This window comes from Hippoglossus stenolepis, chromosome 8 (assembly GCF_022539355.2).
Source record: "Hippoglossus stenolepis isolate QCI-W04-F060 chromosome 8, HSTE1.2, whole genome shotgun sequence".
In the NCBI taxonomy this organism is placed as follows: domain Eukaryota; kingdom Metazoa; phylum Chordata; class Actinopteri; order Pleuronectiformes; family Pleuronectidae; genus Hippoglossus; species Hippoglossus stenolepis.
In genome coordinates, this window is record NC_061490.1 from 18446468 (window position 1) to 18461769 (window position 15302).

Consider the following 15302-nt stretch of genomic DNA (forward strand, 5'->3'; position numbering starts at 1 on the left):
CTTGTATTTTCTTATGGTCTGGATACTACTGCTACTGCTACTACTACTACTACTACTACTACTAGAAGTAATAATAATAATAATAATCCTAATCATCATAATAATCATGATAGTCATAATCACTATCAAGATATTATTATTATTGTTGTTTTTATCGTTGTTCTTGGTTAATTTTGTATATTTTATGTAATGCTTTATTTCACACATTTCAGGGTTCACAGCTAAAAATATTTATGTGGTTGTTTTTTCCTGCCATGTCAAAAAAAAGAAAATAAATCTTAGTACTTAAACAGTGCACCTATTATGTACTTTTACTTTAGGATTGTGAATTCATGACATTTAAGTATTTTTATAGCTTGGTGTTACTACTCATACAAATTAAAGTCTCTGGATACTTCCCCAACAACTTTAAACTCAACACAAATAGTGAGAGAAATAACAATAGAATAACAAATATCAAAATAAGAGTCAAGGAACCAAGTGAATCAGACAATATCATACATAACACAAACACATTGTGAACAAATTTTACAGCCTTATGAGAAAATCTTTTGTCTCAATACGTGAGAATAAAAAATCTGTATAAAAGGAAAAAACACTGCGGCAACAAATGAGTTGCATTTCCCTGAAGCACTGAAGTTTTTTTTATTATTATAAATCCCAACTCAGACATTGAGTTGTTGCTTTTGTTTATAAAGCCCTTCTGTTGCAGATGGGAGCTGAGCAGATGTGACAGCTGGATGAGGATGAGATGTGGGTATAGGTGATCAGCTCTGACACTGCTCCTATCTGGAAACAGAGCACAAAGACAAACTCAAGCACAAAAAAAATCTCCCATCCTCCAGTCTGTTTCATTTGTCCTTAAACGGCAAACACACAAACAGCCCACGCAGCCACAGCACATGGGCGATGGAGCGCATGCCTGTCAGCACGTGGCGTGATATTATGCCCCAGTGCCAGGGTGATGTTCAGGCCGGTGTGATTGGTGAGCGTGAGGAGAATGTGCAGGGGCAATTGAGTGACAGTGCAAACCAAATACACACACACACGGTTCAGCATGCAAAAGCACACAGGTGATGCAAAGCTTTTCTTGCTTACCGCTCCAGTTCCTTATAGACATCATCCTCTCCTCTAGGCTTCAAATCCTGGCATGAAGATGATAAAAAGGGGGGAGAGACATGGAGTGGGACAGTGAGGAGGAGGATAAAGAGACAGATGCATGGTACTGAGGCCAGATTTACGTCCCTCTATTGTGTAATGAGATTGATTTGTTAATACCACTAATGTAAGGGTGACTGTTGATAGGCAATTGAGAGAGGGGTGACGGATTGGAGGAGCAGACTGCGAGTGTGAAGTAAGACTGATCTGCTGACAGCTTCAGGAGAGTGGGAACGAGGGTCTATGCATTGTGAGAATCTGTATGCATTGGAGTATTGTATGTACCACTCCTGTGTGTGTGTGTGTGTGTGTGTGTGTGTGTGTGTGTGTGTGTGTGTGTGTGTGTGTGTGTGTGTGTGTGTGTGTGTGTGTGTGTGTGTGTGTGTGTGTGTGTGTGTGTGTGTACAATAACTCACCATGTAGACCGAGTCCAGGGCAGGACCCTGCTGGGAAGGGAGGAGAGAGCAAAGAAGAGGTTTAATGAGCAGCAAATGACAGAGAAGGAGTGATAGTGTAAATCAGAGGGAAAAGAGAAAGGAGGAGGAAAGTAGAAATCGAAACGTGTATAATAGTGACCAGGCACAACAGGTGAGGAAGATGAGGAGGGAAATTCACTATTTATATGATGTACCTGTCTGATATCATCAGGATTCTCATAGATGTTTTCTACTTCACCCGACTGGACAGACAGCGAATACTCGATATCTAGCACAGAGCACAGAGAGATAGTCACCAGTAAAGTCTGACACACACAATCAGCTGCACGGAGAGGGAGGTGGAGGCAGATTCATTACAGAGACCCCAGAGGATGTCACGGCCCGCATCACTCAGAGGCAGCCGATAGGGCCCGAAGATGGACGGAACATGGAAAGCTGTCAAAAAAAAAGAGAGAGAGAAAAACGCCGGAAGACTCACCACGATCAGAAATTTGTTTCTGTCTCCATAGCAACACACCAACAGCCGCAGCAACCAGGGGCACCAGGAGTAATAAAGCAGAGAGAGAAGGGAGCATGGAGGGGGCGGTGACATCGACATGCTCTAGAAAAAGGAGAAGAAAGCGTGAATGTTTCCAGTGCTAATGAGAACTCACAGAGCTATGGATGTGTATGTTTGAAACACAAGGACACTGTGCACATAGGTTCTTGCCCTTTGTTCTCCAGTTTGCTCATTTTGTCCATGTCAAGAGGGGGCAACCTTTTCTATCATAAGATGTGTTGCAGTTCAGATTTCCTCGACACATTACAAACATTTGCATCATGCCGCATGTCAGTCACGGGCTGGAGGAGGGCGAGGAAATCCAGGCTCCGGCAGACACAGTGAGGAGGCTCTGCAACAGCTCAATAGACGTCAAACTGACAGAACCTCAGTCTGGGCACTGTAAACTCTGTACATTTCAAATGTGCACAAAAGGGGAGAGATGCAGCAGAATCTGAGAGACCAGATTCTGTCAGGTTATTACACAGAGCCTCAGCAAATGTCAGAGTCATACAGGGTAGTTTGATCTAAGTCTTTGCATATTCACATATCCAGTACATGTTTGTACTGGACATGAAGTCCTGAGAGATCCTTGCACACACCCAAACAACAGCAGTCTTTAAACCAAACTATGTCGATGCAGCTCTGGACAACAAGTGGATAGAAAACGCAGGCTCGAGCATGACAAACACGGTGCATAAGCAAACCATTAGCTCACCGAAGTGCAAGTCAAATTTTGTCGGAAGAGCACACGCTCCTGATCAGACTAGTCAGGTTTGTTTGCATAATGAGGATGACATCAGTCTTGTAAAACACAGCCACAGGGCGACGGGAGAAATCGGGAGGGAGGGAGGCGCTGGTTTCCACAGAGACTGCTGTAATGTGGTGTACCTGAGCGAGTGCTGCATCGCTGCCTGCTCATGGAGCACAAAGTTATCAGATGTGTCACACGGCTTTGAATTACAAAGGAGAGGCCAAACAAAGAAGAAAGACCAAAACAGACTTTCTTACGCAGCTCTTTTCATTTCTAAACAATTCAGTGTCCCCGTGTGGAATTTGATGGCCAGACACCTTGCTGAAGTCCACACACACACACACACACACACACACACACACACACACACACACACACACACACACACACACACACACACACACACACACACACACATCTCATCAACTTTTCCCCAAATGTTGTTTGTTAAAGGATTGGCCCCTGGGCTTCACCTTAGCCTTGGTGTTACAGCTTTTAGCCAGCTTCAAAATAATCAATCATTATGTGCTGTGTGAGGTAATTGATTGGCGAGTGTGTGTAGAGGTTGCTAATGGAATATAGCAGTGCGTGTTGACCCAGAGACTGACCCGCACTGTTCTCCATGCCAACTTTAACGCATGAATTATGGTAATTGAGTGCAGTGAAGTGAGGCATAAATTCGCCCAGTTTCTCACCACGTCTCATCTCTCTCTCTCTCCATCATCTCTCCCTTTCCATCTCTCTTTTGCCACTTCTTCTTCTCCACCTCATCTCTTTCATCTTAAATGAGGTAGGGTGTTGATTTGTATCGGTGCGATCGCCGAGGAGGGTGGCTGATAAGTGGCAGACCAAAGAAGTGCTAGAATGCTTTGCAAACAATGGGCCGACTCGGGGGTAGAAACTGATTGCAGAACATCACTGACATTTGAAGTATTCTTGTGCCGCAGAACACAACCAGCGCTTCAATTTTGCATTCTCTGAACTGTGCCATCAATGAAAGAAATGTAATTATGCAGTGTTGATTTAACTGCTGGTGCTTTTTTTGAGATTTGTCTTACAGCACAGTATATATTCTCAAACTAGAATGACTCCCAGTAGAGCGCATACCTTATGAAACCACATTTAAATTCACTAGATCCGGATTATTACTTGGATCTGCACCAAATATCAGTCCCCTTAAACGTGTCTGAATTTTTCATCAAGAGCCGAGAATCTTTTTCTGAGAAATCAATGAAAATGTTGAAAAGAGCCCGATCTCACAATGTTAAAGAAAGACTTTCTCTGCATGGCCTCCTTGTATAATGTCCATAGAAATCCAGGAGAATTCAGTGGGAGAACACAGCAGGGGATCCCTCGCTGGATTCACCACGAGCAGGGGGGGGTGATGACACTTCAAACATGTGCAAGACAATATTGAAAAAAACTAAAAGAAAAGAAATACCTCCCGGTGAAAAAGTGTTGTTGTTTTTGTGTGATCTTGCTTTTAAACTAGCCAGCCAACAAACAATAAACAGACAGGGGTGAAAACATAACCTCTTTAGTGGAGGAAATTATCACTTGTTGTATCAGTGACTTATCTCCAGTGAACCAAGTCGTTTCAGTTTTCTCTTAAAGCTTTACGTGTTCAAGATCCCACTGTCTCTGGATGCAGCCTTGTCACCCAGAACAACTATTTATAAACCTTTAACAGACAAACTTTTCATCATCAACCTAGAATTTCTATGCACTGCAAAATGTAGGTCACCCCACACTTAAATCTATTGAACTGTTCAGTCTAAATTCCTCACGACACATTGGACCAACGCAACACTTGTCACTCACGATAGATTAATTTTTTTCTCTAATCCAACCTTTCCAATCAGAGGAAAACTCTTTCTGCCTCTTTCCCTCTCTTTGTCTTTATCGCCGTCTTTCTCTCTCTCCTCCACGCCCATCCCTCTCCTGGCCGTAGCATCCGCGCGCATCATGATGAGCTCCGAGCCCCTCAGCTCAAGTGATGCATTAGGGTATGGGGAGTGAACTCATCTCTGCTAAGGGATCCATTCAGCTGTCACATCCTCCTGTGCTCCCCCACAGCCCCTGATACAATAAGCCTGAATAATTTAGTTTTTGTGTGGGGAGATGTCCTGAGGTCCTGTCTTCTTATATGTGCATAACAGCAGGGTGAGTGTGATGAGAAAAAACGATAGCACTTATATTTTATATTTTATAGAGGAAGAAGCTAAGTGGTGGATTAAAGCTGTGGTGGAGTTTTATAAAAACTTGCATATATATGGACTGAGTTATTCTGCAGATATTATCAGCAAACCCGAACCTTCTGGAGGACTTGACATGTGAGCCCTTTAATTACAATAAGAAAGCATAACATTTGGTATCTGTCAGGAGCTTTCGCCTCGGTAAACCAGTGGGAATTGACCTGCGGTTGGCTTGAATGCACCGTAGAACGCTTCGTGGAGCACATATCCGACAATCATCCACATTTATGGTTCATTATCTCCACTGAGTTGACAGGAAGTCTGCCAGGACTCCTGTGCGGGCAACACATTATTCTGTTGATGAAGAAAATCTGAAAATAGACATGTGTTTGTGATGCCATACCATCCTTCCCAACTTCAGGGGGCAGCGTGACAGCTTGCGTGGCCCAGATGGTCTGCCCATTATTCAGCTTCAGGGTGCAGGTGTAGTTTCCAGCTGTGTCAGAGGTGATTGGTAAGGGCACGGTGGTCAAGATTTGGCCCGGTCTGTTGGCTGACATTTGCGGCTGGCGATTGTGGTTCTGGTGGTTCCATTTGACGCTCTTGACCTGGGACCGCTCTGAGTACAGGCAGATCAGGTCCAGCTTTGAGGATGAACGTTTGGTTTGAACTGTGATGGTAAGAGGGGGAGGGTGGGATCGTGAGGGATACAGATGAACAAACGAACAGAAACCGACAGAAGGACGTGTGAGTGAAGAAGACAAGAGAGGAGGGGAGAGAAATGAATGGGTCACGATGAGAAAGGGAGTGAAAGGGTAGTGTGTGAATACAGAAAAGGCCAAGGACAGATAGAGAGTAATGGGGTAAAGGGGAAAGTGATATGAAAAACAAAGAACATTTCAGTGAGGGGGTCAAAATAATATATATTCATTAAAAGTGATTTGCAGCTAATGCATTGGTTGACTGTGACTGATGCTTAGTGTCTCATCAAACTGAAATGAGAATCCATCTGGGTGTAATCAAGCTCCACAGACTCACAGGCACACACATAAAAACACAATCATTTCAACCTTGATTAGTGTGATCAGTGTGGGCCACCCACAGCCTTGGTGGGAGGGTAGCAGGTATAATCATACATAATGATACTTATAATGAGGTGGGGTAAAAATATATGCGTCACATGATTGGTGCGTGGGTGGATGTGCATGTGTGTGTGTGTGTGTGTGTGTGTTTGAGGGATGCAGATGTGTGAAGCAGGGTGACAGTGACAGTGATGGATCGGCCGGTCATGTCTGGGCAGCTGTGATGGATGCCACTGGGACTGTGATTAGTAAAGCCTTCCAAGGCCGCCATGACAGGGCAATGTATGAGTGTGTGTGTGTGTGTAGGTGCAAATGCGATTGGTGAAACCTCCCCAAGGCTGACTCATAAAAATCAACAGGTGCCTTTTTCAATTTATGAATTGAGCAAATTCCATTTCAGGAGCAATATTGTAAATGTGTTCATTTCATAATGTGACATTTTATCAATGGCTGTGGGAAATTCTGGTTTTGTTTAGCCTGCATAAATCAGAGCAAATGATCTGTGAGAATAATCCACCGGCAGCTGGTGAGAAATCAGTGTCTTGCTCAAGAACACGTGAGTAGTGCAAATAAATGACGAAATGCCTCCAAACATGGGTCCTCTGCTTATTTTACGCTGTCAGCTTAAAGCAACTGTGCGACATTTTAGAAACATATTATTTTTCATTGTCTTGCGTAAAGCGAGAAGGGTAATCTTATATGACCTGACACATTATATTTCATTTGTTAATTATAATCATCAAGTGGGCGGCTGTGGCTCAGGAGTAGGAGAGGGTCATCCCCGAATCAGAAGATTGGTGGCTCCACCTGTCTGCATTTCAAAGTGTCCTTGGGCAAGATACTGAACCCTAAATTGTGTGTATTTTATGCATTGTGCGTGATTGAAAAATCTAGGAATGTGTGCATGAATCAGAAAATGAATCAGTACAACTTGTACTGTAAAGAGGTTTGAGAGGTCGATAAGACTGGAATAGCTCTAACCATGAGTCATAAGGAAAAAGTGATGTGCTGCAAGCATGTGTTGGCAAGCAATCATTAAACAAGAGCATCCTCCAACACCAATTGCGGCTCAACAAAAGCTCTTCATGCACTTTAATCCCCCTAAACCACAAGTGCATCTGCACAGATTAAAGAGAATTTTACAGGTGCTGATGCTATGTGTATTTTTGAAAGCCAGGTTAGCTTTTTTCAAATCTTTATCGTCACGTCTTGGCTGTAGCTCCATTCATAAAGCACAGACACAAGAGTGCTGTCAGTGAGCCTCATTCACCAATATCTGCAGATATATGTAAAAATAATTATTAAGAAAACTATGTCAGAGTCATGACGTGTTCTTAAATTGCTAAATTTAACACCAGCAAAATATTATAAATGATATAAAAGTCACAGTAGTTTTAATGCTTCTATAAAACTGAACAATTTAAGAAAACATATAATACCTGATTATTTTGCACAAGCATCTCAGTAGTCAAGTGTGCTCTGCAGTGTGTGCAGATTCTGTTCTTACGTAAGAACAAATCCCAGATATGAAAATATTGGTGAATGTCAGAATCTTTGAAAAACTGCAGATATGGGTTTTTAAGAAGAAATTATTTTTAAGAACGATAGGCGGTTGAGGCCACATCTCCTCATAACAGCAGAATTCAAAAATATTTAAGTAGTACTTCAAATATTCTACAGACAAATGACAAATTATGGTAAAAAATTGGATAAGTGAGTTTAAAAACTTAACAAGTACAGAACCCTGTGAAAATTCTGTGAATAAGTGGAATATTTTAAGTTCAAAACATCAAATATAGGAACATCTTCTTTTCATTAGAAAAGTGTTCAATGCAGCAAAGTTTGCAGAGAAGTAGAGTCTGTGCCTAAAATAATATGGGGCTCCTAATGACTAATGCCATCCATCTGTTTATTTACCCCTTTCATCACAGATATATTACATAACACCCCCCACATCTTATATAACACAAATACAAGATTATGATGAAACTAATACCGCTTAATGAATCCAGCCTGCTCCTTACCTCCTCCTACAAATTTCCTGCCCTCTCCTCCTGATGTTTACCTTTCATTACGCTGACCGTGGTGCTTTGGAGGGTGATCTTGTCATCGAGGTGCACCTCACAGATGTAGAGGCCGCCATCACTGAGCTCGGGCGTGAGTCGAAAGGCGAAGATCCCAGCCTCTGCGTTAAAGGGCGGGCCGGCCAACTGGACTCTCCGGCTAGGCTGCTCCCGATGAGTGGTGCCCCTCCAGCGATCATACTGCATCACAACCTTCCTTTCGTTATTCCCCTTGTCTGGGGGTCTCCACTGCAGCACGACCATGTCCCCCCGAACACCAGGACATTTCAGGAGCAAGGGCCTCTGAACCACTGTGGCAGTGAAGCTCTTGTCGTCTGTAGGAACTGAGGGAAGAGGGAGGACAAAGAAGAATGGTAGAACAATCGGGACAGAACCATATAGAGGAGGATGGTACGCAGACGCAGATATGAAGATACAACGGGGGGGGGAAGATACATAAAAACGGGGAATTCATAAATACAAAGAGGGGGAATGAAAAGTGAGGCGAAGACAGCGTAAACATTATGGAGAGTATGGAAAATGAGATGGGGTGGTGGGGGGGGGGGATTCCAACAACAATAGGGATTATGTTCTTATATGCTGAGAGTTACTTTGTCACTTGGTCTTGCATTCGGCTCTGCCCGATTACCAAGCTGCTGACACAAGACTTTGAGACTGCTTGTGTTACAAAGTCACTCACCATGTTTGGCGTGAGTGTACCAGGGCCCGTTGTTAGCTGCGGAGACAAGGGAAGAGAGGAAGATGTGAAAAAAAGGCCAGAAAAAAAGCAAATAATGAATAATACATAAATGTAGCAACTATAATATTCACGGAAGGATGGGATGGGTTTTAGTGCAGATCTAACTTTTGAATCTTGAAACTGGTCTATAGAAGTAAATACTTTGAAGAAGAGTAGCTACAGGATGCTTAAATAAATAATGCAGCTGCAGTTTTCTGGCACTGATGCCCACTCACACCATCGACAAAAGCAACAACATGTGTTTTCTGTTCCTCGGTGCTTCTTCATTTCTCTTCTTCAAGTGCATCTCACCAGTAATGTTCACGTTCACATTGAAGGGGAAAATTGGGCTGCTGCTCTTTCCCCAAGGGTGAACCGTGCAGACGTAGACACCTTTGTCCGTGTACTGGACCATTGGCAGTTTGGCCTCTGTTTCCCTGCTTGATATTTTCTCGCTCTTTATGGTAATGCCATGCGGTGATGTCCAGGTGATGTTGTTGATGGCAGTGTCTGGAGTGACCATGGCATTCATTCGCAGGGTGCTGTGCACAGAAATGATTGGAGAGGGGAGGACGGTGACTGGAGAGGAGGGCGGACACAGGAAATAAGCGGTGGGAGAAATTGAGAAGAATTAAATCTTTTATTACCACTAAAACCGAGAAAAGCTCACATAAATTGGAGAAACTAGACCTACAGAATGATTGAAAAATTCTAGAATTCTGATAAAATGTTATTTAAAAGTAAAAATTATTATTTGTATGAATAATCATATATAACAAGCTGTTTTTTTTTACCTGTAAGGATAGCTAAAAAGATTAACCTCTCCTTCAGTTTCCTTTCTTGCTGCTTTATCAAGCATGAGTAGAGGCCTATATCCTCCATTGTGGGGATGAAAAACAGTGAGAAAACCCCAGTGTCATGAAAGTTGGGGTCAGTCAATCGCATTGATGACTTCGAGGCACCTCCAGAGAACGTCTTCCTCTTGCTAGCTGATAGAACCAGTTTCCATTCAATCGCACCGAGTGACTTTCTCATCCAGTTTAAGGTGACGGGACTTCTCGACATCTCATAAGTGCAGACCAACGTGGTGGATGAACCTTCTCTGACCACCACGACATCATCCCAGTCTGACAGAGAGTAAACACAAGTTAAGAATGATGAAAAGGGAATTATTCGGGAGGGTCTTTAAGAATATCATTAAGCACTCTGTCACTACAGTGCAGATGTATGTTTCTTTCGTCCTTTTCTGAGGCTAAATGTCGTCTATAGGTTCATGTTTTCAAATCTGTCTTTAAACAATAATCGCAGATGTGTATTGAAGGAGTTTTTAGTCATTATAATTGTTCCTCCTGTTTGTACTGGCATCAAAGCGCTATTAAAACAGCTTAACTGTGAATGAAAGTTGAAAACAAGACCCTCGCCCTTTGTGTGTGGTTCTGAGGGGGAGGCCTGTTCGCATGGCCTTGGTCGGCCATGCTTCAGGCCATGGGCACGCCATCGTACATAGTGGATGGTATAATCTGATTTGTAGACCAAGGGAGGTGGGACCTGGGTGTGGGTGGAGGACGTGAATACTTTTTTTGAAGTATTTTGCACGAAAATCCTTATTTATGACTTATTATGGCACATCAGTATAATGAAGGCCACAGGTTTTCAACGTGGGGAGTGGGCCTCCCCAGGGGGCCTCCAGCTTCAGGGCAGAATCGGTGAATGGAAGTGAACAAATCATTTTTTTGGGTGGAATGGTTATGTCAAACAATTTGACTAACAGTTTGTAGAACAAGGTGGGGAGTGATGGGAGGTGGGGGTGGGGTGAAGTAAACTTTTATTTTTGAAGAAAAACTAAATTTATGTCATTATTTAGGCAGATTGCCACAGTATAATGAAAACCACAGGACGTTGGAGGTGCAAGGGTGTCCGCAGGGGGTCCCCAAACAGTTTCAGGGAGGATCAGTCAATGGAAGTGAAAAAAACCACATGAACTATTATATTAGCTATCAAAAGGAGATCACTTAGAATAGACTCAATGTGTGTGATTTGGTTAAAAAGATAGTTCAGAGATAAAAGTGTTGGGAACTGTTTATTTGTATTTGATGGAGTGTGAAGTTATGCCAATGAATAGAGTTATCGTTTGTCATCCCAATTGTCTGATGTCTATGGAATCAAGTAGCATCATCATGATGGTACAGGCATCCAGAAACCCAGGAACTAAACTGGGGAGAGGGGGTCACGTTTTTCCAAGCTTTATCTGAGAGGGGACCCAGTCTCAGACTTATAAAGTGGTGTTAACCAATCATCCTTATATTTTTATACCTATTCTCTTTAACTTCAGCTTGTGTACGCGCCAGAAATGTTCTAGTTCTAACTTGTGTACCTAATAAACTGTCAATCGAGTGTATTCTACTTTCTGCCTGGCAGCCGGCTCAGGCATTTTGTCATTTTTAAACTTAGGTGTTTGGACAGATAAACAACATATGTGTTAATTGGTGAGCTTTAGAAGAGCCACTCTTGCTGTTTCCAGTCTCAGCTAAATCGGCCGACTAACTTGAACTCAAGTGTCTAATGGCTTCGTCTGGCATGAGGACTTCTGCTGCCTGGATGATAGTCGATCCACACAACTTCTTTTTAGGTGTTTTGCTTATTGGAGATGCCTGTATCTTAATATTTTGAACGGTGAAGTAGGGCTAGAACGAGGCGTCGTATGGAAGGTGGTTGCGTCTAATCAAAGCATGGATTCACCCGAAGTTTTATATTGTTGTATTAATTGTATTGATTTTTTTTATTTTTATATTTTATTGTGACCCTGAACATTACATTACATTACATTACATTATACATGTCATTTGGCAGACGCTTTTCTCCAAAGTTACTTGCAATTAGTGCATTCAACATCTATTCAACATCTATGAGGGGCCAACTGAGTCTCATTTTTTAAAGAGCATCTTCCACCACTTCTTTCCTCGTCTCTTCTTCTGCTCCTGAGGTTTCGTCTCGTTCACCTCTGGCTCGTCCTCCTTCCCAGTTTCCATCTCCAACTGTGGCTCACTGTCTTTCAGCTTGAGCTCAGGCTGCTCTTCTTTCAGCAGAGTGACCTCGTCCTCTAGAGCCACATCTTCAGCTCTGACATCCTCCACCTTATTTCTCCAGGTCTCTTCCACCTGAGTGAGCTCCAGGAGTTGATTTGCCTTTAGTGCATCACACTGGGCCTCACAGCTCTTCAGCTCCTTCTCCTTCAGAGCAGCGTTTTTCTCCTGGAGAACCTCCACCTTATTTCTCCAGGTCTTTCCACCACTTTTGCTTTGTGTCTTCCTCGGCCTTCCAGTTTATTCAACTGGCTACTGTCTTCAGCGAGTCAGGCTGCTTCAGCTACCCCCAGCCACTCGCCTGACATCCTCACCTTATTTCTCCAGGTCTCTTCCACCTGAGTGAGCTCCAGGAGTTGATTTGCCTTTAGTGCATCACACTTGGCCTCACAGCTCTTCAGCTCCTTCTCCTTCAGAGCAGCGTTTTCTCCTGGAGAACCTCCACCTTATTTCTCCAGGTCTCTTCCACCTGAGTGAGCTCCAGGAGTTGATTTGCCTTTAGTGCATCACACTTGGCCTCACAGCTCTTCAGCTCCTTCTCCTTCAGAGCAGCGTTTTTCTCCTGGAGAACCTCTACCTTAGTTCTCCAGGTCTCTTCCACCTGAGTGAGCTCCAGGAGTTGACTTGCCTTTAGTGCATCACACTGGGCCTCACAGCTCTTCAGCTCCTTCTCCTTCAGAGCAGCGTTTTTCTCCTGGAGAACCTCCACCTTATTTCTCCAGGTCTCTTCCACCTGAGTGAGCTCCAGGTGGTGCATTGCCTTTAGTGCATCACACTGGGCCTCACAGCTCTTCAGCTCCTTCTCCTTCAGAGCAGCGTTTTCCTCCTGGAGAACCTCCACCTTCTTTAAACAGGTCTCTTCCACCTGAGTGAGCTCCAGGAGTTGACTTGCCTTTAGTGCATCACACTGGGCCTCACAGCTCTTCAGCTCCTTCTTCAGAGCAGTGTTTTCCTCCTGGAGAACCTCTACCTTCATCTCCCTCAGTATGAGCTCTTCTTTAAGGGTTTTAATCTCGACTTCAGCGCTCAGGAGTTCGTTCTTGAGGCTCTTGACAACGTCTTTCTGCTTCATTCTCGGTTTGTAGAAGTTGTTGTTGCGATTGAGGGAAATCGGCGTCTCAAATGGTGGTTTGGTTTCTTGTCAGAAAATGCTACTGCTCTGTTCAAGCTCCAGGAAGCAACTGAAGAATATCCTGCAGATTGTTACAATTTACCTTGATCAAAGGCAGGAGATCACAGTAGAACATAGCGCCACATCAATGGAAATACAAGTTACCAACTGAATTTCCATTGATGTGGTGCTTTGAACTGTATAATAGGTACAAACACTTAAACAAACAAAAAAAACCACGACATTTTAATATTTTTTCTATATTGTAACAAGACAAAGTGGAGATGACACAGTGTCTCATTGTGAATATGTAAATAATGTGCATGTTTATTATAAATATATAAATATAATACATAAGATAATATCTACCTCTATTTCTTTCTGATTATAGGTCATAGATTTATTGTTTAATCAATCATCTATTACACAAAAAAAAAAGATCATCCCTTAATGTTGACTTTGTGTTTCAATTAAATATTAAATTTCCACATCTCATTATTACATCCAAGTTCATATTACAATTATTTAGGTCTGGGGCGACAAGTCAACGTAATCTGTTACGCAAATACGCCGATCTGTAACGCGCGCTGACGCTGTCATATGGAAGGTGTTCATCAAAGCATGGATTCACCCAAGTTTTATATTGTTGTATTAATTGTATTGATTTTTTTTATTTTTATATTTTATTGTGACCCTGAACATTACATTACATTACATTACATTACATTATACATGTCATTTGGCAGACGCTTTTCTCCAAAGTTACTTGCAATTAGTGCATTCAACATCTACTCAACATCTATGAGGGGCCAACTGAGTCTCATTTTTTAAAGAGCATCTTCCACCACTTCTTTCCTCGTCTCTTCTTCTGCTCCTGAGGTTTCGTCTCGTTCACCTCTGGCTCGTCCTCCTTCCCAGTTTCCATCTCCAACTGTGGCTCACTGTCTTTCAGCTTGAGCTCAGGCTGCTCTTCTTTCAGCAGAGTGACCTCGTCCTCTAGAGCCACATCTTCAGCTCTGACATCCTCCACCTTATTTCTCCAGGTCTCTTCCACCTGAGTGAGCTCCAGGAGTTGATTTGCCTTTAGTGCATCACACTGGGCCTCACAGCTCTTCAGCTCCTTCTCCTTCAGAGCAGCGTTTTTCTCCTGGAGAACCTCCACCTTATTTCTCCAGGTCTCTTCCACCTGAGTGAGCTCCAGGAGTTGATTTGCCTTTAGTGCATCACACTTGGCCTCACAGCTCTTCAGCTCCTTCTCCTTCAGAGCAGCGTTTTTCTCCTGGAGAACCTCCACCTTATTTCTCCAGGTCTCTTCCACCTGAGTGAGCTCCAGGAGTTGACTTGCCTTTAGTGCATCACACTGGGCCTCACAGCTCTTCAGCTCCTTCTCCTTCAGAGCAGCGTTTTTCTCCTGGAGAACCTCCACCTTATTTCTCCAGGTCTCTTCCACCTGAGTGAGCTCCAGGAGTTGATTTGCCTTTAGTGCATCACACTTGGCCTCACAGCTCTTCAGCTCCTTCTCCTTCAGAGCAGCGTTTTTCTCCTGGAGAACCTCTACCTTAGTTCTCCAGGTCTCTTCCACCTGAGTGAGCTCCAGGAGTTGACTTGCCTTTAGTGCATCACACTGGGCCTCACAGCTCTTCAGCTCCTTCTCCTTCAGAGCAGCGTTTTTCCTGGAGAACCTCCACCTTATTTCTCCAGGTCTCTTCCACCTGAGTGAGCTCCAGGTGGTGCATTGCCTTTAGTGCATCACACTGGGCCTCACAGCTCTTCAGCTCCTTCTCCTTCAGAGCAGCGTTTTCCTCCTGGAGAACCTCCACCTTCTTTAAACAGGTCTCTTCCACCTGAGTGAGCTCCAGGAGTTGACTTGCCTTTAGTGCATCACACTGGGCCTCACAGCTCTTCAGCTCCTTCTTCAGAGCAGTGTTTTCCTCCTGGAGAACCTCTACCTTCATCTCCCTCAGTATGAGCTCTTCTTTAAGGGTTTTAATCTCGACTTCAGCGCTCAGGAGTTCGTTCTTGAGGCTCTTGACAACGTCTTTCTGCTTCATTCTCGGTTTGTAGAAGTTGTTGTTGCGATTGAGGGAAATCGGCGTCTCAAATGGTGGTTTGGTTTCTTGTCAGAAAATGCTACTGCTCTGT

General features: G+C 43.5%; 1 protein-coding gene across 1 annotated transcript; it reads right to left on the bottom strand.

Annotated features, from left to right (window-relative positions):
• Positions 1-176: 176 nt before the first annotated feature.
• Positions 177-11545, bottom strand: g6fl (g6f-like). The gene is made up of 11 exons (XM_047340853.1): positions 11512-11545; positions 9761-10093; positions 9279-9545; positions 8928-8963; positions 8230-8571; positions 5486-5752; positions 2074-2196; positions 1790-1863; positions 1575-1604; positions 1099-1145; positions 177-789 (listed from the first exon to the last, which is right to left on the bottom strand). The coding sequence occupies exons 1-11, from the start codon at positions 11543-11545 to the stop codon at positions 786-788; spliced, it is 1557 nt and encodes a 518-aa protein (XP_047196809.1). The 3' UTR covers positions 177-785.
• Between the last annotated feature and the right edge of the window lie 3757 nt (positions 11546-15302).

Excerpts from the sequence above, each read along its gene's own strand:
- g6fl (XM_047340853.1), bottom strand. The coding sequence starts at position 11,545 with ATGCCAGACGAAGCCATTAGACACTTGAGTTCAA. Across the intron at positions 2,197-5,485 it reads CCCTGAAGTTGGGAAGGATG|AGCATGTCGATGTCACCGCC; the intron begins GTATGGCATCAC and ends TCCTTTTTCTAG. Across the intron at positions 1,146-1,574 it reads CCCTGGACTCGGTCTACATG|GATTTGAAGCCTAGAGGAGA; the intron begins GTGAGTTATTGT and ends TCTTCATGCCAG.